The 27076-nt window shown below is 42.6% G+C and overlaps 1 protein-coding gene and 1 long non-coding RNA gene across 4 annotated transcripts; both read left to right on the top strand.

Annotated features, from left to right (window-relative positions):
- On the top strand, positions 5414 to 22291 carry YPEL1 (yippee like 1). 2 transcript variants are annotated; one of them, XM_021412320.1, is made up of 5 exons: positions 5414 to 5558; positions 8232 to 8514; positions 15443 to 15486; positions 16773 to 16881; positions 17927 to 22291. In XM_021412320.1, the coding sequence occupies exons 2-5, from the start codon at positions 8398 to 8400 to the stop codon at positions 18014 to 18016; spliced, it is 360 nt and encodes a 119-aa protein (XP_021267995.1). In that variant the 5' UTR covers positions 5414 to 5558; positions 8232 to 8397; the 3' UTR covers positions 18017 to 22291. The 2 variants fall into 2 exon arrangements, with proteins under 2 accessions (XP_021267995.1, XP_021267996.1); XM_021412321.1 differs by lacking the exons at positions 5414 to 5558; positions 8232 to 8514 and adding an exon at positions 11959 to 12182.
- On the top strand, positions 22502 to 25441 carry LOC110406182. Of its 2 annotated transcripts, none has more exons than XR_002443316.1 (3): positions 22502 to 22791; positions 23161 to 23292; positions 23796 to 25441. It is a non-coding gene; the product is annotated as an uncharacterized LOC110406182 (long non-coding RNA). The 2 variants fall into 2 exon arrangements; XR_002443317.1 differs by having other exon boundaries at positions 22514 to 22791; positions 24012 to 25441.

The following is a 27076-nucleotide window of genomic DNA, read 5'->3' on the forward strand; positions in this document are numbered from 1 at the left end:
AATGTAATGGTTCTCATAAAGTACAGTTAGTTTGCACGTGTTGTTGTGCTAGCTTATTGTGTTGCCACTTCTGTTTGCATGCTAAATTGAGATTCAAGTGTTCCCCTGCACTGTGTAGTTTACTCACCAGGAGTGAATGGCTGCAAAACGGATGGTGCCATTTCCAGTCTCATCATGGTAAAGGGTGGTCTGATCCTTGTCTGCAGTCCTGCTGTATCTCACTGGGGGTGCAGCCCAGCCTTGCCTGCATTCAGAATCACCCAGCCACTTTCAGGGATTCAGAATAGTTCTGTCTTTTCAGTCTTCAGAGGTGATGTAGATCTGGAAGCAGCTTGAGATAGCTTATAACAACTATTATTCTTTCAGAGATTGGGAGAAAGTTAGAGAATTGCAGTGCTTCCTTATTTACCCAACTGTGCAAGTGGCTGCCTGCAGACCCTGCAGCTTCCTCTGCTTTGGAGAATGGCCAGGCATTCGTAGATACAGTAACTTTTTCTCTCCACACCTTGCCTAGTACAAAAAAAAAAATTCATGAATAAATACGGCTGTCACTTGTGATACTGAGCTTATATCAAATGGAAACAATTAATTTTGTTGCTCTTATATTTTTGTTTAAAGACCAAACAAAGTATATAACAAGACCAGAACTGTTACGAGCTCCTGCTACTGTTTATCTTGAAGCGAAAGGTCCAGATTTTCTGGTGAAAGTAGACATCTGAGCATTCTAGAACATTACTACGGCAGAAACAATTATAAATTTTGGCTTAGTACAAAGGTGTTCAGAATCTTGAAGTGCTTATGCACTGGCTAATTCTTTAGTGAATATCTCTGCTTTAGGTAAGACATTTGTATACCTGTCAGTCTGAATATTAAAGAGTCTAATTAACATCTGATTTTGGTATTTCAAAAGTCACACAAGAAATAAAAGAAGCATTTCCATGGTGATGGTGGTGGGAAAAAGAGCAATTTGGATCTTGCAAATGATAAATCACCCTCTAGTGGTGTATATCTCAGCCCACTGATTAGAGAGAATATATATACCCAATATATATGTTTACACACACCTGAACTAGGTTTCAGAAGTTGGGTGATATAGATGTTTTTTTCCATCTCACATCCATTTGTATGTATATAAGCAGATATTTACATCCGTTCCTCTATAAAATCATGATAAGAAATTATTTTATTTGTAAGCTGTAAACAAATTCCTCTGGTTATTCTCCACTTGAGGATGGCTTGAAACTTCAAGATATTTCAAGACAGCTGACCTTATCACTTCATATTCTCTGATCTGCAAAAGCAGTAGCTTCACTAGTAGTACAAACTGCTGTTTGTACAACTGCTAGGAGTAGTTTGCAGATTTTGCATTGGTGTCTGTAGAACAATCAAATATTTTCTCCTACTGCTTTCAAAACTCATCCCAAATGAAAATGTAATTTCTTTGTTTACCTTAAGTACCTCTCTGCACACAGTTCCAGACAAATAACTAAAATATGCTGTGACAAGTGCCAGTATAATTCATTTATGACCTGGTTTCAATTAATGCACAATATCATATTTTAATGTTATATAATCAGAAGCTTGTTCTACTTCTGTCTCTTTCCATATGTAATCTGCACAAGGAAATATCAGTTAGCTTTTTAAAATGTTTGTTTCCCAATCTCATTTTAAATTCCAACACCCTTTACAACGCTCATTATACGTCAGTTGTTCCTATATTATACACTGCAACCTGACTGCTGTTGTCATAAGAGATGTGTATTATTTTCCTTGGAGAACTTGGCAGAACATGATGTTATAAACTTAAGTAACTGAGAAGAGCAAGGTGGGGTTTTTTGGTATATATATTTTTTTCTGTTACTAAGTATACATTTAAGGCAAACATACAGGAAATAAATTATTTTTATTTGGAAAAAAAAATCTTCCTCTTTCAATAGTCTTCTTTCAGTGAAAGCAAAGAGCAGAGAGCTTTACAATTCTTAGACTAATTGATTTTTAAAAAATGCTGTTAAAGTCTCCAAACATTTGAGATTGAACATGTCCTGAGGAAGTGAAGGAAGGAACAATCCTGACGTTATTTCTCAGTTTAAATGCCTTTAATTGTCTTTCCTCTACCTGCCACATTTGGAGTTTGTCTAGTTCTCAGAATGGCTTATGGTTTGGGGTACAGTTCACCTACCAGTTCTATTTCTAACACGCTAACCCACAAAGGCAGTGACCGCATATCATCTCTACAATTCCTGCGACCTGATGAATTCCAGAACTACAGACCATAACCTTGATTAGAATCCTAACGAGAAAAAATAACACCTTCCTGCTCATATTACACAATGATGCAGAGCACACAACAAAAACATGGGCAAGAGTTGCCAAACTGTCCAAATTAGTGCCATTAAATTACCAGAGGTAATATGCTTACGATATAATTAGGACACAAAATAGGATTTAGTAGTTGTAGTATAACATCTGCTTTGCTAATCAAGATGAGCCCCACTGTGAAAGGCAGAATTCATTCTAAGAGTTTATAATCTAAACAGTATATTGAGATTGAGATTCAAGTATTTAATTTTATCTGTGTTTTTGAAGTTGTTTCACTGTCTTGGTGGACTACACACAGTATTGTCAAGTACATCATTCTTTATCAGAGGTTCATTCATGTAAGCAACCTTATCCTGCTACTGAAGGCACTGACTACATCCTTGACATGTCTTTATCTTTAGAAAAATAAAAGAAGGAAAAAAAGGAGAAAAAAAGATGATATTCTAACAGTGCAGCTTGTGTATTTGTTACTAGGGAAACAAACAGCAAAGAGAAAGAAACCCTCAGTGTCCTTGTCATTTAGATCTTTCAGTGGAGAAGCAGAGCTTGTGTTAAAACAATGGAAACATTGTTCCACTTTCGGGATCCTTTGCTGTCCTCACTGAATGACAGACACTCCTTTCTTCCCTCTTGTTCATCTTGTCTTCTCTGAAAAGAACTGCTTCTCTAGTCAGGGTTGGACTTCTGTTTTATTTGAATTCACCATGCAGAATTAAAATCCTGTCTGTGTAACATGTTTGGCTCCTGATGCCTAAATCAAGATCACAGCAGATCTCTCAAGGTAAGCAAAAGAGAGACACCAGACACTTGCATTCACATCTATAGAAAAGCATGCACAACAGTGCTGGTGATTCCACGTTTGTGATGCTTCCTTTAATCAGTGACCAGCAAGACATCAGAGTGGGAAAGGCACTGCAGCGTCTGCCACATCCCAAACCCAGGACCCTACAGCTCCAATCACTGACAAGGCCTATGTGCACGTGGTATCGCTGCCTCTAAGATTTGAGGGCTGTGTTACCATGGGAGCTTTGCCACCAGTCTCAGTGGACCAGTGACAGTTGTGGTTTATGTGGACAGACATAGATGTGGGATGGGGAGGACCACCTGCAGAAATCAGGGTTGTTTTTATTGTGACCTTTTGCTCATTGCTTAATATTTCTCATTCCTAATCCACAAAGAGGATAACATTTGAAACAATGGTAAACATAGTGTGGCATGGTACTCAGAACCTGTAAATTACAATATAAATATTAACTATTACTAAAAAGCTGAACCAATAACTTCTATAGCATATATATAGGAGTATTTTTCAGACAATTGTATGGCTGAGTGGACAGGGTACAGGATTGGTTGTGCCAGATCAGAACAGCCATGCATGTAGTCATGTACCCTTTGACTAGAGAAAGAATGGACTAAGAAATCTGTCTTGTTAAGGGAGAACAGTGACAGACCCCTCAAAAAGTGTAAGAAATAGCTCGTTAAAAATATTTTTAAACTTTAGCTGGATGAAGCTGCTGATCAACACACAGCTCAAGACTTTTGTTGTCTCTGCACTACATCTGATTTAATGTGTTTTCTCTGCTCAGTTATGTTATATCCCTGACTCTCCAGTCCAGCCATTATCGTGTTGTACGCCTTCGTTGTATGCCTTCATCCTATGCCTCATCTAACTCATCCGTGGCAATGGGATGAGAAAGCTTGATGTGGTGCACTCTGAAGCGAAGTCAATTATCGCCTGCTTCTTACTCTGGAGCTGCCGAGGTGATGGGCAAATTGTAATTGGAAGCGCTTTCACAGATGTTTGCTTCCCGCTGTTTCACCAAGACGTATTTCACTCCTATTGTGCAAGCGTGAGTTTTTGTACTGTTCTTTGAGAATGGCCATTAATATGACATTAAGGAAAAGGCATGCAACAACAGCAAAAGTATAAACACGGGAATTACATAGAATTAAAGTCTATGATCATAGCCACTAACTGAATTGTAACGGATCTTGTTTAGAATCACAGCATCGCTCAGGTTGGAAAAGACCTTCCAGATCTGCAAAGTACCAAACCCCTTTAAGTTAGCAAACAAACAAAACCAAACAATTGCGATGTGGAAAAGAAAGATGTCAGTATGGGGAGGCAAGGAGAGAAGGAAGGGAGGAAAGGCCGGCCGTGCTGCATTGCATTGCGTTGCACTGCGCTGTGAGGAGCCGCAGCGCTGGGGGCAGTCACGCGCTGTGGGGACAGAGGGCTCGGGCCGAGGCCGCCAGGGGCTGGCTGCTATTTGCTTCTTTTTACAGAAGCACGGTCAGTGCTAGCAGAGCTGGACGCCTCGGACACGACTGGCGCGTCACTTATGTTTTGTACTCCTAGTCTTCCAAGTTGTGTTTTTATCCTTAAAACCGGTGTACTTGTCATCTCCCGGAGTTTTATCTACTTTCATCAGATCTGTGAGAGACAAGCAACCACAGATGAGGAATAAAAGCTTGCGCTGCCTTACCTTATTGCACTGCCTTCGCTTTACAGTCTCTGAAACGCACGCAGCGCTAACAGGGCCGGTCCCGACCCCTCTCGGCGGACAGTTTCCCTCACGCACGCTCCGTTCCCGCCGACACACGGCCGCGCCCCGCGGCGCCTCAGGGGCCGCCCGCCCTCCGCGCGCGCCGCGCCGTTCCCGCCTCATCTCGCCTCGCGCCCGAGGCGGGGGGAGGGGCAGAGGCGCTCGCTGCACGCGCCCGGCGGCCCGCGGAGGAGGAGGAGCGGCGGGGGCGGGGCCATGACTGCATGTTTGCGCTCGCCCCGCCCCCCGGCTTTGTGGAGAAGGGCGAAGGGGGCGGAGCCTCGCGGGACCCCCCCCACTCCGAGCCCCAAGGGGGCGGGGCGGAGCGCGAGGGCGCGCGCGCGCGCACGCTGATTGGCTGCCGGCGGCTGTGGGAGCGCGTTTAACGGCCGCAGCGCCCCCGAGCCGGGGGAAAACAAAACAAAGGCGGCGGCGCGGAGCGGAGCGGAGCGCGGCCCTCACGATGCCTCGGCCGCCCCGCGGCCCTCAGACGGGGACACGCGCGCCGAGCCCCCGGCCCGGCTTATGACCCCCGGCCGCCGCGCGCGCGCAGCCCTTTGTTTTCGCTGCCACTCGCTGCGGGCCGGGCGGGAGGGGCGGTGCGGGGCCGTCGGCGGCCGCCGCGTGGCGTCCGGGTCTCAGTGCCGCTAAGGGAGCGCGGCCCGCGGCGGTGCTGCGCCGGGAGCGGAGCCGGTGAGTGCTCGCGGGCGGCTGAGCCGTGTGCTGGGGGGGGTGAGCGGGGAAGGAGAGAACGGCCGCGGCGCGGGGGGAGCAGCCCCGAAGGCGGGGGGCTGGGGGTGGTGGTTGGTGTGCGCGGGGCGGGGGCCGCCGGGGCTGCTCGGCCCGGAGGAGGCGGCGCGGCGCTATTTATAGTGCCTGGAAGTGACGGCAGCGCTGCTCGCCCGCGGCTCCCGCTGCGGGGCGGCGGTTTACATAACGGGGGGCGAAGCGGCGTTGCTGCGGGTCTGCCTGTGGCTGAGACGGAGCGCGCCGGGACCGCTATTCTCAGGGTGGGGGGTGTCCAGCAGCCGAAGCGGCTCTGCCGCGCTGAGAGCCGTCTCCGTGCGCCGTTTCCCTGCCCTCGGTTTCCGGACGGGAACGATTTTGTATCGCTCCTTTCGGGCCGGAGCGGCCGCCGTGGGAGATCAGAATCTCAACGGGCTTTGCGCCCTCATCCTCCCCCGCCGCCCCCCCCCACTGGATCCCCGCGCCACCGAGCCCGCCGGCCCCCCCCCGCGCCACGCTCGCGGGTGTTTGTTTACACATCCGGGAGCCGCGCGGGGCAGCTCGGCCCCGCCCCCCCACGTGACGTCACGGGGCGGGGCCGAGACGGCGGGGCGCCCCACGCCGGGTGGGAGCGCTGTCCCGGGTCGCCGTGGTCGCTTCCGGCTTTTGCCTTCAAAACCGTTGTCTGAAAGCGTTCTCTAGAACGCCTTACAGAAAAGTCTGTTTTACCGGCTGAGCTTCTGCGCGCGTTGAGCTCACGGTTCGTGTGCGCTGATTTGAAGAGTCTGAAGTCAAAATTTATCTCTGCGTGTGGTGGCTGCCGTCCTGAAACCCTGGCTGCTGTTGTTCCTTTTCTGCCTACCTGAACAAGATCTTTGTCTGAAACTGTGGTGGAAACCAGGCTGAGCTGTGACCAGAGTTCAGGGAGGGAATCTAAAGGGGCCTTCTCTCTGCTCCCAGGACTGTGTTTTTTGCACTGTCTCATTCCCTGTGCTGCCTGGGGCTGTGCCTGGTGTTCTGCCGCAGCCAACTGTTGTCTGCACGCCCTGCGCAACACTTGCCACTGCAGTTCTAATTAGATGTCTTTTGTCCCAAGATAACACAATATTTCTTTAAATTACCTTATTAGTGATTAAGATATGCTCTTCGTACTAACTAGGTTAACGTTTCAAACCTATTAACGTGTCCCTTAAAATATGTATTTTCTTTTTCAATGGCTTAGTCCTGTCCTTCTGACCTGTGGGTACGTGCTTTGGATGGCAGTTTGCTCCTGTTGCTTTGTGTTTGTGCACTGCACGTGTTCTCCTACGTGTCTGTTTCTGTAGCTTTACCTCTGCCTTTAGAATTTCTTTTTTTAAGACCTCTTATAGCCCTTTGGTAGTTACGCAGGGCCGTCCCTTGCTGCTGCCATCAGGCAGATTCATGCCCAGCCTTAACTTTCACTGTGGCTCTCGTGTGCTCAGCCCACTGTGTGAGTCACTTTCTCAAGACTTCTTCAGAAGCACAGTGACAACTTCCTATAAACAATTCTTAATTTGTGGCTTTCATTGTTTTTCTTTGTGTTATGGGTATCCTGATGCTAGAATAGTGCTTGATTCTGTGCTGCACACAGTTAACAACTGATAAGTGTTTTGTGTGCCCATTTCAACAGCTGCATCAATGCTGTAAATTCTTCATGCAGCTTTCGTTGCTGTGCCTGTGCTATTGACCTACTCTGCCGGTCACCTGATAGCTGGTGACATAAGTGCCGCGCTGCGTTCGTGTCTGGGTTACTCATTAGCCTGACACGCATCACATGGGGGCTGGTGCCCTCTGACAGATCAGTGGATGTTATGAATATTTAGAATCTGATTTTCAGGCAAGCGCTAAAAAAGGCTTTGCTTTCCAGCACGGCAGGAAGGCCTGCCCTTCTGCTGATGCATGTAATGTTTATTAAAGGCACCCCAAGGATTAAGAAAGCAATTGTGTATTCTTTGTTTAGAGTTCAGCTTTCACTCTGAATGGTTTCAGTAGTAATCATTAATATTATTTTTGTAGTGTGGGGAAGTATCTAATTAGCTTGGCTCAGGGCAGCTGTCAGAAAGGTCTTTGTCTGAAGGCATGATTCTGTGGAGTTGGCATGGGGAGGGTGCACAGCTCTCTGACAAGGGTGGCAGCACCTCACTTGGTGTTTGGCTTCCCACCAGAGGTGGTGTAGCAAAGCTGCTGAAAGCTGAGACACAGGTATCTGTTTGCTTGTTGCCAATCATAGTGAGTGTTTTCCAGGATACCTTGTTGCTTGCTCTATTGGAGCCAACTGGTGACTTCAGAGAAACGATTTTTCTAGTCCCCTGCCTTTTTGTTGTAACCGCCACATGCATTTCTTAGAGTATACCTACCTGATGTGCTGTAGGAAGTATTCTTTTTGTTTGTATCTCCTCTGCTGTAAATGTGATGGAGTAGCAGCCAGTAGTGGAACAGAAACTGCTCACTGCTCTGTTAAATGGAACTTGAATTGAGCAGCTTCCCAGAAGCAAGATGATTGTAGTACAACTGGACGTTTGCTCTTAAATTATCCTTAGTTTAATGTCTAGTATTGTTGAGCAACAAGCTTACTGTTCCTCTGTAAAGCTGCTAATTTTCTGCTCTTTTCACCTACAGGTTGTGACTGTTTCTCTTCTGTCACTTGTGTGGAAAGTGCCACACACACTCCAGAACAACAACGGCTTTTGCTTGCATATTCCAGTGTTTCTTTTGTCAGCGAGTTCAGCAAAGTTGTAATTCTTCAAGTGCCAGCCCTGAGCTGAGTGAGGAGCCACCAGCAGAAATGGTAAAAATGACAAAATCAAAAACGTTCCAGGCTTACCTGCCCAACTGTCATCGAACCTACAGCTGTATCCACTGCAGAGCCCACCTAGCCAATCACGATGAATTGATCTCCAAGGCAAGTGGTTTGTTTAGAGACTTCACAAATAATTTCTTAAGCAAATTGGCTACCCTTGCATCAATGCTCGTGGTAGATAAGGAATGCAAATTCAGTACGCACTTCAAAGCATCTTTCCTGGGTTCACTCTTGGGTCATAGGTATTCTGTACTGAGGACTAGATACATCCTGGAAACTTACAGATGTGACATATGTTCCCCATATTTGCAGCCTCCATCTGCTGTTAGGTAGGTACAACATCTCACAAGTAATATCTTGAAAGTCTAAGGAGGACTACTGGAAGAAAGCATGGATCTCAGGAGGGAAATGTTCTGGTTATTCCAGATAAAGATTGTTTTACTGAAGGTCACAAAACTGGCTGTATCTAGAATGTTCCACTCATGTTATGGAATCTGTAAACAATTCTTCTGCTGTATACCAGTCCCTAAAGAATATGATTAATGATATGTTCAAAACAGTTAACTGTCTAAACTTGGAGATGTGTGGATTGTTGAAACAGGCTAGGCCTGTCCTTAACCTGTTGCTGGGAGAAACCAAGATGTGTAATATATAGAATACAAAGGAAATTTGAAGTTTGGGGAAAATACTTAAAAGACTGGTTTGTTCTTTGCTTCAAAGGAAGTTTGATGGATTTGCTCTTAGTGGTATCTGGAGAAAAGAGCTGTTTTTCAAACATCTTTATATTAGTGCTTTTTTACATAGCTCTTTTCAGAATAAAATGTTTAGTGCCTTTATAACTGACTTCCTCTGCCTGTGTTTTTAGCAGCAGTAATAAGGTACTGCTGCTCTTGAGTGCTAAAGAAATGGGAGTGAGAACTGCTGCTTCTCTGCTGAGGCTTTCTTTGGGTGAGGAGGAAGTACACTTGTTCATTTACCCTTGGGAGGGTTATCACAAAATACTGTGCTTTCTCCATACATTTTCTTTTGTTAGTAACACTTTTAATCTTCAGTTACGTACCAAGACAACTTTTTGACTTATAGTAAAATTGGTGACTGTTTTGGACTGGTATGTATTGGTTACTTACTCTTTCTTCTGCCCTGCCCTTGTTTTATTCCTCTAAACAATTGTTTTTTTAGTCATTTTAGTACATGTATGAGGCACAGAACTGTGAATTTAACCCACTGAATAGGAAGCAGTGAGCTAGCTACCTATCTTAAGTGGTACGAGGAAACTGTATTAAGCAGAAAAAAGTTCATGGCTTTCTCCATAGTGATTGTTCTTATTTCTTTTTAGGATCAGCAAAAACACAAGGAATTTTCAGACAGTAGTATGAATGTTTGACTTTTGCTTGTTTCCATCTTGATTCAGAGTTTAAAGGATCTTCTTGGCAGCATTTGACTCTAACCCACAAGCAGTCATAGCTTCATTATTCACCAAAAACTAGTGGGAAGGGATTACATTCTTCTTGAACTTCAAACTGCAAATGCATACAGGAAGAATTGGCTTTGCTAGCTGTATCTCTTGAGATGCAGATTCATTTTCTTAATCAGCTTCTAAACACATTTAATAGGAAGTTCTTCTTTCAGTGGACTTAGGGTTTATGTATGCTGACTGAATTGCTACAGTTACTGCACAGACTGGCTTTCTCCAGTGTCTTGAGAGCTTGGGTCAGATGAATGTTACATATGATCTTAATGCAAATAGCAAACATCCTGATGTTACAGCTTTAAAAATAACTTCAAAAATTTAGAACTTTCACTTAAAAGCACATGGAGATATTCTTAAAAATTCTCTTACAATAGAGGTGGGAAGTTTTAGAGGTAAATTCTAATTTAATTGTGGCTTCTGTGACTTTCAGTGAGGACTAAGGTGAATTTCTATATTGTCAGATTGGATAAGCTTTTAAATAAGTACACTGTCACATTCTGTGAATTTAAGATTTCTTGCCCATGTTGTCTAAACTTATGTGAGACAGATATCGGACAATGAAATGTTACTCAATTTTTGCATTTGTAAAATAATAAAAAAATTCTGGTCTTTTGTACTCCTATTTAGAATCTAGATTTAAAAAAAAAAAAAACAAACCACCTTTCCCTTAGGGTTAACTTGTTTCTGTTCCTGCATTCAAGAAGTTGTTTTGGTAGCTACTGCTCAGCAATTCTTTCTATGCTGAAAAGCAAATCTAAGAAATATCTGAGGCAATGTATAGAAATGCCTCTTGAAATTGCAAGAGTGCTAAGGGAGCTTAGTGTGTATTCCACAGAGTGCTTTTGTTGATGCATGTTACGGCTGAGGGAGCAGTTTGTACTAACCATCTCTGGGACACCTGTTATCAAAAAACCTGCAGCTTTAAGAACAAAAAAAAACAAAAAAAAAACCAGGCAAATGTTTTTAGAACTAAATCCTGCCATGCCTATGCATACAACCAGCAGAGGTAGCTTCTGTACAAACAAGCAACTACAGACCTTAGTAAAGGGGAAAACAAAAAATTGATGCTATAAGAAGCACCTGTTGGATTTCAGGTGTTCAAATAACACAAAAGAGACCAAACAAAAGAAATAGCAAATGGAGCAAATCTTTTTTTTCTTGAAATTGCTTCATCTGTGTCTTATGTTGAATTGTTTTCCGAACTTATTTTGGAAATCCCGGAGTGGCTAAAGATCCCTACAGTCCGTAGTGCACGGTGCTGAGAAGGTAACTTCAGATGTTGGCGCACTTGCACATTTCTGGTGTGCGCAAGGATACTGTCTTGTCCCTGGCTGAGTAATATTTATTTGACTGTGTATATGTTTAATATAATAAATGAGGTTGATCTGCCTTCTTGTAAGGTGAAATCCCGCAAATGAAAGGAAACCCTTCCAAATGAAGCACAAACAAAACCCCTTGCTGTTCTTCAGTTTCTTTTTTTCAGTGTCATGGTTGGCTTGCAAGCTTTGCTTAAGGAAGGTACTGCTAATGCCATTCTCACTGGCTTGTGCTAATGCCTGCTGTGCCTTTTAATACATGCTAAGACAGCAGTTTATCTAGATATTTTCAGTGGAGCATCTAATCTAATCCTGTCTGCAAGGAATGATTAATTACATGATGAGCTTTCTAGTAGCTTCCCTTCCCCCACCCATGCTCTTAGGTATGCCTTAGGGCAGTAAGTGCATGTTCTGTTTAACTGGTAGTTCCTTTTCTCCTGAGTAAAGCAGCTAATCCTGGTGTTAGAGCTAATTATTGTTTAACTTAGAAGCATAGTTTGTACCTATTTCTGCAGGTACATACTTGTGTGCAAGTGAAACATTTGTAAGCCTTCTCTACTATAAAATGAATTGATAACAGTTGTGTTAAATGACTTGAGATCATAATACTGAACAGCTGTTGCAGTTGACCTTAGTATAGTTCCTAAGCACAATTTCTTACAGTATGTAGTTGTTTTCTTACAGTATGTACGGTATTCACTGTAGGTACTTACAACCGAGCTAAGAAAATGTTCATGCTCTTACAGACCTGCTGCCTGTGGAACTAGATGTAAGTTTTCTAAGGAAAAAGCAACTCATAAATAAATGCTGTGCTGCTAATTGAGGACCATCAAAAGCCAGACATAAAGCAGATTTGTTTTAAATGAGAACTTTGGTTGAACTGGTAAATTGCCCAGCTTCTAAGCAACAATTCTGGTTGCTCTGAGCCGTTATTGATGGCAGTTGATCACAATTGCCACTGTCTTCTAATTCATCTCTACTGGGTAAGTCACATACTTAGAATAATGACAGTTCTGATAGAGCATTCTGCTTTAGTCATGATTTCTGTGTAGTAGTCTAGGAAGTGCTGAACAGATCTTATGAAGTAGAAGTTTGCATTTGTGTAGGTGATGTTTATTCTGTAGAAAAGCAGTTTGTCTGGAGACTGGCCAGAACAGCTGTGCCTGCTGGTCCTTGGCACTGCCATTTACAATGCTCTCTTCTCTTCCATTTCCTTGGAGGAGCTGACACACAAGGTGTTTAACCTGTCAGTCTCTTAAAGTTCATATCAGTATAAATTGTGCAGTGTGGAGTGTGAGAAGCTTGGTGCTGGTAAAAACAAATGATTGTGTTTACGCAAAATACTCTGTTTATAGCCAGGTTACAAGCTTGGCAAGCAGTTCAGGGGCCACTGTGAGTTGTTCTTATTTCCACTACTAGGATGCGTCAGGAGGTAGAATTCTGATCATAAACCTTTCTTATGCCTGTTAGTGGATGGGAACCCTATTTGTTAATCAGTACTGTTGGATCAAGTGGATGTGTATGTGACAGATGTGTACCTTTCTGTGTTGTCTGAATACAGCTTTTGGTAAAAACAAACTCCTTAGCTATCCATGTGAACAGGAAAGGTTGACTGCCAAGCTCTGACAAATGGAGAAACTGATTAGAAAAATGACAAGGCCCAGGAGCTTCAAGGCTTGTATCTTTGCAATGCTTTTACTTCAGTCAGTATATAAATGTTCTGTGTGGATGGATTGCAGACCACTGAACACCCGGTGACGCACTGATGTTGTGGTATGACACTAATTTTCAGGGAAAACTACTGTGAGTTGATCAGACCCAAGATCTGTATTTGAGAACACAGCAAAGCAAGCTGTCACAGGTTGTTCCAAGTCATCTTCTAGTGATGTGAGGGTGGAGTAACTCACTCTTCTGGCTGGACAGCAAAACAATTGTTCTATGGCATGCAAATATTGAATTTGGACTCTAAGCATGTATGCAGGTGAGAAAGATGGTATCAGTTCATCACCCAGACTCTGCTAACAGGAAACTAAGAGAAGGTGGGAATGGAAGAGCTTTTCATGATGGGATTTTCTTTCTAGAACTACTGTCATGGGGGGAAGTTCTGTTTTATCCTCCTCCAGAAAAATGTGTCATCCAGAGAATTAGAAAGTAAAGAACCTGGCTATTCCTGAGGAAGGAAAAAGCCTAGAAGAGTACAGTGTATTTAGGGGGAAAAAATGCAAGAAAAGAATTGTCTTTAAAAATATATCAAAATAAAAGAATAAATAAAACGCACTTTTAACCCCGCAGTTTGTATTTGTCTTGATTAGAATTTTTTGCAGTATATGGAAGAAGAGGGGAAGGGCTGCTTTTCTGCTATTCCTGGCACCTTGCTGCTGTCCTCTGTTTTGTTTTGAGAAATGCGGGGTCAAGTGGGTGTTTCTTACGTGATACTAAGTCAAGACTAAACAAACTTGGCAGAAATAATTGCAGAACAGTATCAAAGGTCGCTTGGCTGTTAACTTGTTCTGGAGCCTTTTTTCTTTTTTTCTTTAGCAGCTAGTTGGGAGACTTCGAATATGGTGTGTGTAGTGTAAGGTGTGATTCTGCAGGACCAGCCAAAAAAAAAAATCAAGTTGTGTGCAATTGGTATGTGTGAAATTACATGTAAACAGAGGCAGGTTACTGTGCTGCAGGAGGCGAAGGACGTGGTTTGTTTAACTGGAGAGTGTATTTGATCCTGGTGTAATTTGGATAGCAGTTTGAATTGTAGTTCAAAAAATAAAGCATATAAAGTAAGGAGAAATAGCTGCAGCTTCTTAATGGTTGAATTTTTGCTGTCTTAATGGAAAAATAATGGTCACTGTTAAGCGCATAGTTGTCCTTCAGTTTATGAGGACTCGAAGTGAAATGCAATTAGGAAACAAATACTGAAAGCTATTGAAAAGGTTCTGAAAGGCTTTTCTTTAATTTCAGATATGTGAAACAAGGAAGTTCTAGTTCAAGCTTAATTCTTTACAGTTAAGAGGACCTTCAAAGTATTTTGTTCTGTTTGCTTTATAAAAATTTCGATTGCTCAACTGCAGTTTTTTCTGACTTAGTTTGAAGCTGACTCAGACCGGTTACTCCTTTGTTAGCAAAGCTGTTTCAATAATGTATATGTTAATAGATTCTGTTTTCATCTGCAGTAAGCATGCTCTTTTTCTTCACTGATTGTGAGACACTGGCTCTAAATTAGAGAGCGCTGCTTATTCTGCGGAAGCCACAGACTGTAGGATCTGTACTATTCTGCCAGCCTCGAGTTTTTAAGCATCTCAGGGGCAGTGAACAAGTAGTTTGTGTTCTGTTCTTAAGGGAGGTGTGAGGATGACTTCCTGACAGAGCTGCTCAGGCTGTACTCAGCAGTCTCTCCTTTCAGGGCCAGTAGTACCTCAAGTTTTACCTTTCGCTGGGTGGCATTAACCTTCTTTTTTTCCCTCACTTTGTGGAAAAACAAGACTTTCAGTTCTGGATATTGGACAGTGTACCTTTTCTTTCATCTTTGCTGTAGATTAAAAACAATTTTCCAAATAATGATATTTAACTAGTTAAAAATCAAGAAAATACCAGCACTATAAGGTGCTCAGTAGAATTTCTCATTTGAAAGTGAGATTTTTATGGGTAGCTAAAGTCTGTATGTAACTACACTGCTGCTGGTGCTGCATACTGGAATCACAGTGGCGGTTTCCTTTGGTGCTGTATGTAATATGGCTAAAGCTGAACTAAGTGTTCACTTAGATACAGTTTTCCCTTCGACACTTTTTTGTGCACTGTTCTGAGTAGTTAAGATGTGACAGTTGATGGTGTGTTCCTAATCATTAAGTTGGCACAATATCTGGTTTGGTGTCAAGTGCCTTCTGATGGTGTCACTATAAATACATGTCAGAGGAAGCATCCATTGCAGAAGGGACATTCTGCCTATGGTTCTGTGCCTACTGTAACTACAACCAAATACTCAAAGTGAGATTTTGTTTCCAAAAACTTTCCACGTTGATATACTGTGGCTTTCAGAAGAGTTGATCTTTGATCTTCAATACTAGAACTTCAAGGATTTTTAAAGCATTTGAGAACAAATACGGAGAAAATAATTAACTTTCTTTGATACTAGGTTAGGTAAAGAAAACTGGAAAAAAAGAGGGAGAAGGTTTACAGACTTTTTGATGCAGCTCAGTACTACTATTTTTTCTTTAACAAACGCAATCTCTTCTTTTTTTAAATGCAGTCCTTCCAGGGAAGCCAGGGACGAGCCTACCTCTTTAATTCTGTGTAAGTATGTTATTACAGTTATGCACACTACCTACAGACAGTATTTTTTGTATGCTTCATAAGCAGAAAACAATAGTAATTTGCATAAGTTCACTTTGTCCTGTTCTTTTTAGCAGTTTTTTTCATAACCAGCAATGGTTATTAAAGAGCCACTGAGCAGATAAGCACCCCAATGCAGATATTAGTTTCTTACAGTTTAAGTAGTCCTGCTAATAGCTGAGAGTTTAGGGAATGGTGTTAATGAAAAATTCCCTTTGTATATGTAAGGCTAGATATCTTGAGCAAAAGTTGCCATTCTGAGATAATCCAAAAGTCAAAAAGTATTGTATAACTGAATTTGTTTTCAACATCTTCACTAAGTTTTTTTCTGCTGTGATAGACGTATTTACAGGTTAATGTTCCTGTATACTTTGTACATCGTAAGTGACCTTGAATATTGCAAACCTGCTAGAGGCCAGAGGTCTCTGCAGTTTTACATTTTTAGGGCACACCCTTGTAATGAGATAAGGCTGATTCTTTGAATTTGCTAGTGGATGTATTTTAAGTTTATAGTACATTGGATTGAATTTTTGTCTTTATTTTTATAGCAGCTGATTATCCAAAAATGCTGCAACATAAAGAAATGCAGTTAAATGTCTTAGTCTATTTTAGACCAGGATAATGGAGCTACAACTGCAAACTCCTTTTTATTTGTATTGTTTACTGAAGACTTCAGACTGAATCTGACAATGAAACAGCAAAAATGGCAGTGTTTTGTCCTTCTGTAATAGTGTCTAAAAATTAGCTTTAGTCTCGCCTGATCATTTCTGCATAGACTTATATTCATGAAGAAAGTATTTTGATGCAGTACTTCATAGGATAATTTGTTTTTATATCTGTGTGTTCATCATGACTTAGTCTGCTGCTCTGTAGCAAGGAGATATTTATGAGACTTAGTCCTTACTGCTGTTTTGGAGTTTGTTCTCAGTTTGGGTATTGGTGCTGATGTATTGGTACAGACTGACTGTGTAAAGGTCACAAATTCTTTTTTGAAGAAAAGCACAAAACCAGAGAGGTCTCCAGTTACTGCTTCGTGTTCTGTTCTTTGGAGGTTTTGCTATTTAGCGTGACTTTGCTGATGGGGGTAAGTGGGCATAACTAACCATGTGATTAGGCAAATAACTTGAAACAAAAATCAAAACTCAAACTTTATTTTCCTCTTCTGGAGGAAAAGGGGGGTGGCAGATAAGAGAAGCACTCTCATGCAGTTAATGTCGAGTCATTTCTCTTTATTCTTTTCTCCCCAGGGTAAATGTGGGCTGTGGTCCAGCAGAGGAGAGAGTTCTTCTGACAGGTTTACATGCTGTTGCAGATATCTATTGTGAAAACTGTAAAACCACTCTTGGATGGAAATACGTAAGCAATGTATTTCTGGTTTTGGTCAGTTCAAACAACTTCTTGAGCAGCCTAGGTGTTAGTGACAGTTTAGTTGATGCTAGTTTTCACATACAGCTGACAGTAATGTAGTTTTGCTTCCTTACATCTACTGGAATGTTGTAACATGACTATTCGGGTGGCAGCAAAGCTAGCATGAGGTCTAGATGTTATTACAGCTACACAATACTTCTGTAATATATTTTTTCCATTGTTACAGTCTATACTAAAACAGATGGAAGAAACTGACAAAATGGGTCTTAATTGTCTTGATTTCCAAAGTTGGTTTGTACAGCAAAAATATCAGTTGTGATAAACAGTAGCGAATACTTTTTTTGTTGCTCACAACTAATGTGAGCTCTTCCGGTGTTGGAGAAGTTGTGTGAATTTGCAGTTATCTGTATCACAGACAACATTTTGAGACTATTAGATCATGGATGTTGTATATAGGATTCTAATGAAATATATTTTCTGATGTCTAATAATTAACCTCACATCGTGACTTTAAGATGTACAGGTAAGATATGTCTAGAAATAAACGCAAAAGAAGAACAAGAAATACAGCCTAGGCCAGAATTTCTTCAGTGGTTTGGGCACAGCAAATGCCTTGTAGTATGAGTGTGTAAGGAGACTGATACATAGAGCCTGAATCAGAAGGGATGTACCAACTTCCGTGTCAGTTTCCAAAAGATTGTGGCTGTCACTTTAAACTCTGTTTTTAGGTACTTTAAAGTATCTGGAATAGCTTTTAAAAAAAAAAACTATTCAGCTGAATCATAGTTAATGTGCTTATGATTTTGTGGTTGGTATTATGGTTTTGTATGTAGACAGTTCAGAGACCAAAGTCACCATTTTGAAAACTTGTCCTTCACACAGGAAGAAGAGAATAAATACAGAGAGAACTTGCATTAACATCTACAGTTTTTGAAGTTGTTTATGTAACTTGTAGTTCTTAATGCAAATTTGATGTTTAGATGCTGTATTTCCCCATCTTATTTTAGTATCTTGATTTTTTTCTCCTTTCTAGGAGCATGCTTTTGAGAGTAGTCAGAAATACAAAGAAGGAAAATTCATCATTGAACTTGCCCACATGATAAAAGACAATGGCTGGGAGTGAATCATAACCTTTTTCCTTCTGTTTGGACAATACTCTGTGGAACGTGCTTTACAAAGACTAACGCAAAGTAAAGGAAGAGCTTGGCTAGAGTGGCCCTGAGAATATCACTGAACTCTGAAACCTCACAAATGAGTAGTGTAGTGTAAGTGGCTATTTCAGGCCATGTTTGCCTTTTCTCCTTGTGTAAGTTCCCTCTTTTTGTACGTGTATTATCGTGTGAACAGTTGTTTTGGAACATTTTGGATGACCTTTTTCTAAACTCTCAAACTAGAGAAGCAGTTCACTAATTGAAAATGGATTTTACTGGTTAGCATCTGTCTTTGACCTATGCCTTTAATGCTACCTTCTGCTGTGCATGCTTCTTGCCTAAACACCTACACTCCGATCCTGTAGAAGTTCTATATCTGAGATGTCTGAAAGAATGTATGGGATGGGGTGCAAAGTTTTTATATGTAGCAACTTCTGATGTATTTGGCAGCGAAGGGGATGCAGTATTGTAGTTACTAATTTCTTTTTAAAATTTGAGTGTACCACAACCTGTGTACATCTTGTAGGTGAAGTGGTTAAAGGTACAGTGCTCAGTTGAAAAACATTTCAATTGCACTGACTGAAATTAGCAGATCTTAAGTTGTTAGGATGAGTAATGCTAGAGGCTTGGTATCGTAATGAAATACCTTAGAAGGATTTTAAATCAACGATGCTGTAGAACATGTTCAACTCAGACCAACACATCCCCCAAGGAGTTTCCAGGATAGGAAGTTTATAAAGCGTAGCTTGCAAGATAAAAAGACAGAAAAATGTATGCAACTTCTATTTTGGGAAAAAATTAGTTGGTATATTAAAAAAAATTGGTACTGTACCTTTGCCAGTAACAGGGACTTGTGCATCAGTGAAGTTCTATGGCTGGTTCCATGTAACTGTAGTCCTAATGCACTGGACAAAGAGGTTGACATCAAGGAAACTTATTGAAGTATTCTTCTGCTACATTTGAACAAAAATATTTATTTTTATGAGAAACGGTCAGAGCCTATGAGATGAAAATGAGTATACTGCATGTAGGAAAAGAGATGGTAATAGGAGGGAAGGGGAGTTTGGACTCATTTTTTTTCGTAAAATAAATTAACAAGGTAGTTCTTAAAATTTGCAGGCGGGGGGAAGGGGTTTCTTGGTTTGCTGGCTAAATCATCCCCAAGTACATTTTTATAATAAAAATTTATATGAAACTTACCTTCTCTTTTGATCTCCCACTATTTCTTAACTGGAGTGAGTTAATAAGAGAATCTTCTAGAAGGTGTATGTACGATATTAGATGTCAGTGTTTGTGCATGCACATTCTCACAACTTTTAAAGAAATGCTCTACGTAAATTTGCTGACTTTGTTTTCAAACTGAACAGTCTCTGAAGATGGTTTGTATTTTAATCCTTTTGATGCTTGTGGACAACGTGTCTGGGGGGGAATAAATCTTTAACACTACATGAATACTAGACCTGAACAAGACAGAAGCCTTGCAATACAAAATCATTGTCTTTCAAAAACAATTCTGATATGGCACCTGCACAGTTTATCCTAGGTGCCATTGCTGCTGTTATGTTTTTGGGAATCTCTGATAGGCTTTCTGAATTCTACTGCACTTTAGAAATTTTGTCATGCATGAAAAAATACGCCAATGGGTCAGGGCAATACAGATCTTCAAAACCAGTCTTTGGAGAGGAGTGAGAACAGAGTTGCCCCATGCGTAAACATTCTCTAATGCAGGCTGGCTAAACTGCATTCAAGATATTGTAATGATCTATACCTGTGAGTTAGAAGTATAAAAATTAGGGGAGTAGTTAAAGCTGCTGGGTTTCAGTCCAGAGACCTGAGGTGATGTGAGCTACCTGAATTTGGTGGCTTACATGTTGTTACTTCATTTTCACAAATAAGGTTGGGCTTCAAAGTCTGATTTTAACAATGTCTTTGATGCAAGATGGACTTTGTTGCCTGTTTCTTGATGTTTTTGACCTGGAATTCTTGAGATTTTTTTCCTACATTGTAATGTATGTTGCCAACAACAACAAAAGAAGCACTAAAACTTTTATCTGCGAAAGTTTGTTGGCTTCAAAGTCCAGTTGTAATGTTAATAGTTGTGAAGATGCTTATGTGAAGTTTGTGCATCTTTGAGCTTCTTATTTCCTGGCTACAGGCTTGTTGAAGAAGTACACTGGACTGAAGTAATAGCTGCTTTTCAGTAGTGAGTTGAAATTAGAGAAAGTATGTAAAGTATTAAAGATTTTTCCTCTATAAAATCGGGGGGTTGGCTCTCTTAGTTAATCCTGTCTGTAATAGTCTGATTCTTATTTAGAAATTCAACCTCTTTCTTCAGTGCATTATTTATATTTTAAACTGGACATTTTCACCAAAACCTTAATTAACTTTGATGCCAAAGGTTGAGACTTCATCAAGTGCTTTTAGCACGTAGAGCTTCAGACTACTGGCATAAAGAGTTAAAGACATAAATGTGAGATTTATGGCTTTTAAGAGACCCAAACAAAGCAATATTCTTTTTGGTCTTTTAGGAGTGGATGCTTAGAAGGAGTAGAACTAACACAGAATTGCTATTTCATGCTGCCATGTAACAGTTCGTTAGGTTCATTCTATTGAAGGAATACGTGAATTTTTCTTCCTGTGTTGCTTGGGCAGTGTCAGAGATTATTTTCTCCCCTGGTGAAGATGTAGAGAGTTCTTGTTATTGGTTTTGGTGAAAGTAGAATCCAGATAGCAATGGCTGCTGGCTGATGTGAAGAGGTCAGTCTGGTCACTGAACCCTCCAGCAGTCATTTGAAAGAAAATTAAACTTACTTGAAAAAAACATTTTACTAAAGCATTTTCCCTCTAACCAATTTTTGTAATATATTAAAGATTATATTTAAAGTTTGTATGTGTTCGCTCTCAGCAAGTTTACTTCCCCTCCAACTTGAGCACTTTTGTTACTTGTACTGGTTATTTTTATTGTTGGTCTTAACATTTTTTTGTATTTTGTTTTTTATGAACTGTAGCAAAAAGCTTTTGTGAACCTTTGATTCTTGCTGGCTCTTTCTTGGACCAAATGAACTGACTATGAGCTGGCTTAGAAGAAAAGTTCATTGGGATGCATAGGAATTTGCTAGCAGAAATGTACATGTATTGAAAGCTTTCTTCCTCTGAAACACTCAAGCTGTGTCTATCTGAAAGTAATTAATCATTATTTCACATGACAAGTAATATGACCACACTGTCAGTCTTGGTCCAAAGTAATGGCTGGAACAAAGGTGTTCCAGGACTGACTGAACACCAGAACTACTCTTTGGTTGGTCGCTCTAATCACCTTTTTGATTAAGGAAAGGCAAAAATTTCAGTTAAATTGCAAATTTGCTGTGACCTACGCTGCAGAATTTAGCGAGGGATTGCCAACCCATCAGTCTAACCACTACTGCTGCGTACTCTTAGTAATTTACTCTCTAAACTTTGTCTGCCAGTTCAAATTTTCCCTCATTCATTGCAAGCTATACAATGACAAACTGTATTAATAAGTGTGTTATAATTCAGTCGTAGCTTTCCATGAGCAAGGCCTAGTACAACTGTCAGTGTGTGAGCGGTGTGCCCCACGTGCTTGCAGTCTTAGGAATCTGCAGCAGTCGAGGGAATACCGTTTATGAAATTTCTTTCAATTTAAAATCTGATCTCAGAAGTGCTGACAGTCATGGCTACACCCACAAACCAAACGGCCCTCCATGGCTCTCACCGGAGTTCCTTAATGCTGTGTCCCATCTTTGTGGACGTAATGTTTCCCTCTGAGTAGCACTTGTACAGAGTTTTTTCTGCACGCTCATCTCAGCAGTCAGGTGGCAACAGCAGCACCCAAGAGAGTCAGAGACCAAATTTCTGACATCTCCATTCTTTGCTAACGGCGATGAGTGGGAGAAGCTGACAAATTGTTAAACTTTTTGGACATTCTGTTGTACTTCATTTAGACTCATGTTAAGCCAACAAGTGGTCTGAACACTTCTGTAAAAGGAACGGACACTTCAGAGGTTTCTTCTAGAAGGACTGTTACAAATGGCTTCAGCCCTAAAGCATGAGTCATCAGTCGGCCTGAGTTGTGCCTCATTGGTCCTTAAACTCCTTAGGATGCTTTCTTTTACAGGTGACATGGCTGTGTTGCTGTTTTGTCCTAGCAATACTGTACATCATTTGTTGTTTCACTATATTGTATCTACTTGAGGTATCACAATAAAAGCTTTCAATTGTTTTGTTGAGTTGCTTGTTATTTTTGTGCTCTTATTTTGTTTTAGATTCTCATGTGTTTTTTTCTCTGATAATGGCAGAGAGGAAAGCCAGTGCTCTTAGTTGCTCTAAACTACTAGGTGTGGGTTGAATCTGATTTAGTACATACTTCTAAGACTGTCACTAAACATGTTTGTTTTCCTTTTGCTAGTCTTTCCAAAACAGAGTTTAGATGCTTTCCTGCTTGAGAGGTCCAGCACAGTTTAAGCTAATTCATGGACCTCATGGAAAGGAAGTGCTCTTAAAGGGAGAATCAGTCTGCATGCTCCAGCAGTAACCTTCAGAGACGCTGGAGGAAGGGTGGATGTGCTTTCTGTTTGGTTACCTTGGTCACCTGGAGAGCAGAGCAGAACTGAGCACAGGCACTTGGTCTGTTCTTCTCTGCTTTGGCTGGGAGGAACTTCTGGAGATCCTGTAATCACATGAACAGTTTTCTCATGTGTTTGTGGAAGACCTACCCCCTCTTGAGTCGGTAAGTAGGATGTGGTGTTGTCTGGTCACTGATGGGGATATTGAACAGCAGCCCCACTATTGATCTTGAAGGTGCTGTGCTTGCCACTAGCTGCTTATTGAATATTGAGCTACTGATTATTACTGGTGGAGCTTGGAAGTCTCACCAGTTCTCAGTCTAACAGCCCATTTTTCCAACTGTAATGTTCTGTGGAATGCTATGGAAAGTGGTATCAACAGTCTCACTAAAACTGAAGTGTATTGCATCAACCACTCCACTGAGGTAGCTGGTTCATGCTCACAGCAGTGAGGTTGGCCAGATGCAGTCTGTCCTTAAGGCAGTGTGGATGACTGCTGGTTCCTGTCCTGTCCTCCGTGTGCTTTGAAACAGATTCCACAAGGACAGCGTGCTCTGAAATTCTCTGCCCGTCTCCACAGTGTATCCCCAGTGATCGCTCTTCTCCCCACCTCGTGTAGCCCGTTAAGAAAATCCAGTCTCTGGCACGCATAGGTTTGGTGAATGGTAAGGCCAAGTAAAGCAATGTTTTCTTCTAAGGATTAATCAGACGATCATATTTATCTTAACAGTTGTCTTTATTAATTTGGAAGACGATATTTAATTTTGAAAACTTCTTAAAGTTGTAGCAAGGGGCTATTGCTGTGATTCGTTTACTCTCCTATATAATGCAGGTGTGGGATTGTCCTTAATTGCATTGGACTAGTTGGATATAAAAACTTTAAAGGAAATGCTTTGCATTAGGCGTGCCTACTTGCACGAGTTGTATGTGTGTGTTAGGCATTAAAGGGTTAATGAAACATTCCTGGAAATTCTGCTAGCTATCTCCAAGGAAGGCCAAACTGCGTGGCTGCGATCCATGGATTATTTTAGGGTGGTAAATCAGCGGAGTCTATAGAATGTAAATACAAAACAGTGGTTTGAATTTGAACGCTTTCAGTGAAGTAAAAACTTGTTAACCAAGATGTGTGTGGGATTTTGAGGGGGAGTTCTGTTTCTATTTGGTTTAGCTGAATGTGCAGTAATTGCTGAGCGCTGGCGATAGTGCATAAGGTATGGGCCCTCGAGCCTGACTGAGCTGGAGAACCACACACTCGGTGTGGGATTATTCAGTGACTCTTCAATAATCCATCGCTTCATCTCACAAGTGAAAGGGGATGCTCCACATATGAGATCAAACATGCTATTTGTGAGTAAAACGATGACTGACAGCAATTGGATTGCAGGAAGGATTTTGAAACTGTGAACTCCAGTTTTGTCTCTTGCCATCTGGAAAACACCTGGTGGATCTCTGACCCAGGGATGGGTAGCAGTGGGCAGATGCCTTGTCTAAGAGTTGGGAATCTTCCACTAGAAGATGTTTTTGTTTGCTAACTGTAGGTAAGTGGGCACCTGTTTTGGCTGAGGGCTCCTGATGCAGTAGCACTGTAGCTTTAAGGTTAAGTTGTAGCGCGACATGCGTGGGTCTCATTGCCAGTCCCGGTTAGCTGGCACAGGAAGGAGGTCACAGCTGAAGCTCAGTTTAACCTTTGGGAAGAGCCCTGGTGAGATTGCTGTGTCCACATGAGGCTCCTTCCGTTTTTATCCCTTTCTCCGCCCCCCTTGGCTGTGTCCCTGTGGGTGCAGCGCTGGGCACAGCTCCTGCCTGGCCGAGCGGCTGCGGTTCGCTGGTGCTGGACTGAGCGGTTTCCTGGCTGTGAAGAAGCTCTGCTGAGCCATGTGACTGATGAGCATTCCCCATTTCTCCGCTAGTAAAGGCTGAGCTTGTCTGAGCTTCTGGCTTACTCATTTCCATGGCCCTGACAGCGGAGATGAGGATCGGAGATGACGCTCCATGACCCCAGCAGCAGCTTCAGCTGTGCGTGTTATGGCTAAACCCGCTGGGCCAAAGAATTTACTCCATTATAGAAAATAGACAATATTGGCGTTTCAGTCTTTAGTGAAATAGAGCGTGCAAAAACTGCATTTTGATTTCCTTATTTTGGTAGTAAATAGCAAGAACTCCCTCCTTGTTCCAATGGGCTTCAGCACTTTGTAGTTCAAACAAAGGCAGCGGGGGCCAAGCCAGCCCTTCCATGAGCTTCTGAACAGAAAATGCCTTCCTCATTTGTATGTTTCATGTGGTGCAGACACTTTGGTGGTTCAGACAGCGGCTGGATGGCTATTTATTTTGCTAACCCTTCCTTTTGGTGCAATATACGTGAAGAAGCTGGTAGCCTTGTCTCTTAGTGCAGAGCACAGCCTGTTGTGATTATAGGAGAAGGTTACAACCAAAGCATCTTTGAGTTTGGCTGTGCCCACTCCTGAGCACACAGCGGCTTCTTTTAAGTCGTCCTGTTGTTTCTTTGTCCCTAGGAGCAGGAGTGCACCTGCACACAGTGCTGCTGCTGTGCTCCCAGGATGAAAGCTTGTCCTGTCAGAGGGAGAACAATGGAGGTGTGTTACTGGCTGGTAAACGTTTCTGGTTTTGTGCTTTGCACTTGGGAGTGAATGGCATTAATATCCAGCTCTGCTGGAATTGTGGTTCTAGTTATATGTTTGCCTAAAAGAGAAGTCAAACAAGCTGTATTCTGCAGTGAAGGTGATTTAAAATTCACTATTGAATCACAAAAAAACAATACTTTCCTTGTGGTGCAACACTTGGAGTGAAAAAAAATAAGAGCAGGGGTTCTGTGCATTGGCTGTGCAAACACTGCTTTTCAAAATTAAAAACCAAGTAAAGTCAGGGATCTTATGACACAGAGTGGGGCGGCCAAGGGTGAGATGATCTGATTTTGCAATAGGGCCTGGGCAGATTGCTACATCTGGGAAATGGGTTGCAGATGTAAAGCACGTGCTTCTGAGAGCTGGGGGCTGCAGGGTGCGTGCAGCAGTGGGGCGAGTGCAGAGCTCTGCGCTTCTCCTGCAGCCTGTCCTGATGCAGGCGTGCAAGCACAGATCAGTCAGAAGAGAAGGAGTCTCACGACAGTTAGCTCCCCAAAAGACACCCATCTCCATGCACTGCTTTATGCAGCCACCAGCACAGTGCCTTGGGCAGGAGCACCCGGCTGCCAGCCAGGGGCCTTGCTGGGGGTGGGGGCAATGCTTTCCCCCAGCTCACTGCACTCTTCCTTGCACTGCCCTGGCCCCAGCTGGCCGAGAAAATCACAGCCCAGCTTGCCCCTGCTCTATTTCCACTGTTAATCTCCTTACAGACCTGAATTAGTTGTCTGTTTCCCCCGATGGCCAAGTGAGCACTGTTTCTATGGGCATGTGGCACGCTCCACTTCCTCACTGGGTGTAGCAGATACAGCCATGAATCTGCTTCTGCTTGTCTGCTTGCATTACCTTCCCTCCCTTTCTTCCTCTTCAAAAAAAATCTTTCTCTTTCCTTAATTCCCCACGTGTTGTGAGATCCATAGCAGCGCAAGGTCTCTGCACTTCCCTGTCGTGGCCCTGCCCTGCAGGGCACGTGGTTCTTGCTGCTCCCCTATTGCACTGCTCACTACATGCAGGCCTAAATACAGCGCTTTTTGAAGGAAGACTGGGGTGCATGAGCTGCGGCCCTGCAGCCAGGCTGTGCTGTCTACTGCAGCTCCAGGCTGACAAACTGCAATCTGTGTCACCATGACTTCCCCTCCCGGTCTCCTGGTTCTTACAGCACAGAGGTTGCAGACACAAATTAATGCCCTGTAATTGCCTACCCATAACACAGAAACAAAAGTGTTTTGCAGCATTCTTTCAGTGTTTACTAAAAAGCAGACTTTGCTCTGGCAGCGCTCCCCGGCAGCCCAGCCCTCGCTGAAGGTTAACAGCTCCTGCAGTTAATGATTATCTCTGTTTGCGCAGTGTTTCGCAGCTCAAACATGTAATGTGCAAGGGCTGCGGGCACCTGGTGCATGGCCTGGGAGCACACGGCCATGGCCAGCCTGGGCCAGTGCCTGCCCCGCCTGAGCTGCACCCTGCCATGGGCCCCGCCAGGAAGGACGTGGGGCTGTGGGAGACCAGAAGCCACGGGGATGCCTGGAGGTTGGAGCACCTCTGCTACAGAAAAGGGCTGAGAGCTGGGAGTGTTCAGCCTGGAGAAGAGACAGCTCTGGGGAGTCCTCGTTGCGGCTTTCCAGTACTTGAGGGGAGCTCATGAACAGGAGGAGAGTGACTTTTTACATGGCCTGATAGTGATAGAACAAGGGGAGACCGCTCTTAAGCTGAAAGAGGGGCTTTATTGAGCATGTTCCTCCCAAGAGGCTCAAAGGTCCTGGACATGGGGTTTTACTGCGCTCACCGTGTCTGTCTGCAAGGATCTGGGGGG

This window comes from Numida meleagris, chromosome 14 (genome assembly GCF_002078875.1).
Source record: "Numida meleagris isolate 19003 breed g44 Domestic line chromosome 14, NumMel1.0, whole genome shotgun sequence".
NCBI classification, from domain to species: domain Eukaryota; kingdom Metazoa; phylum Chordata; class Aves; order Galliformes; family Numididae; genus Numida; species Numida meleagris.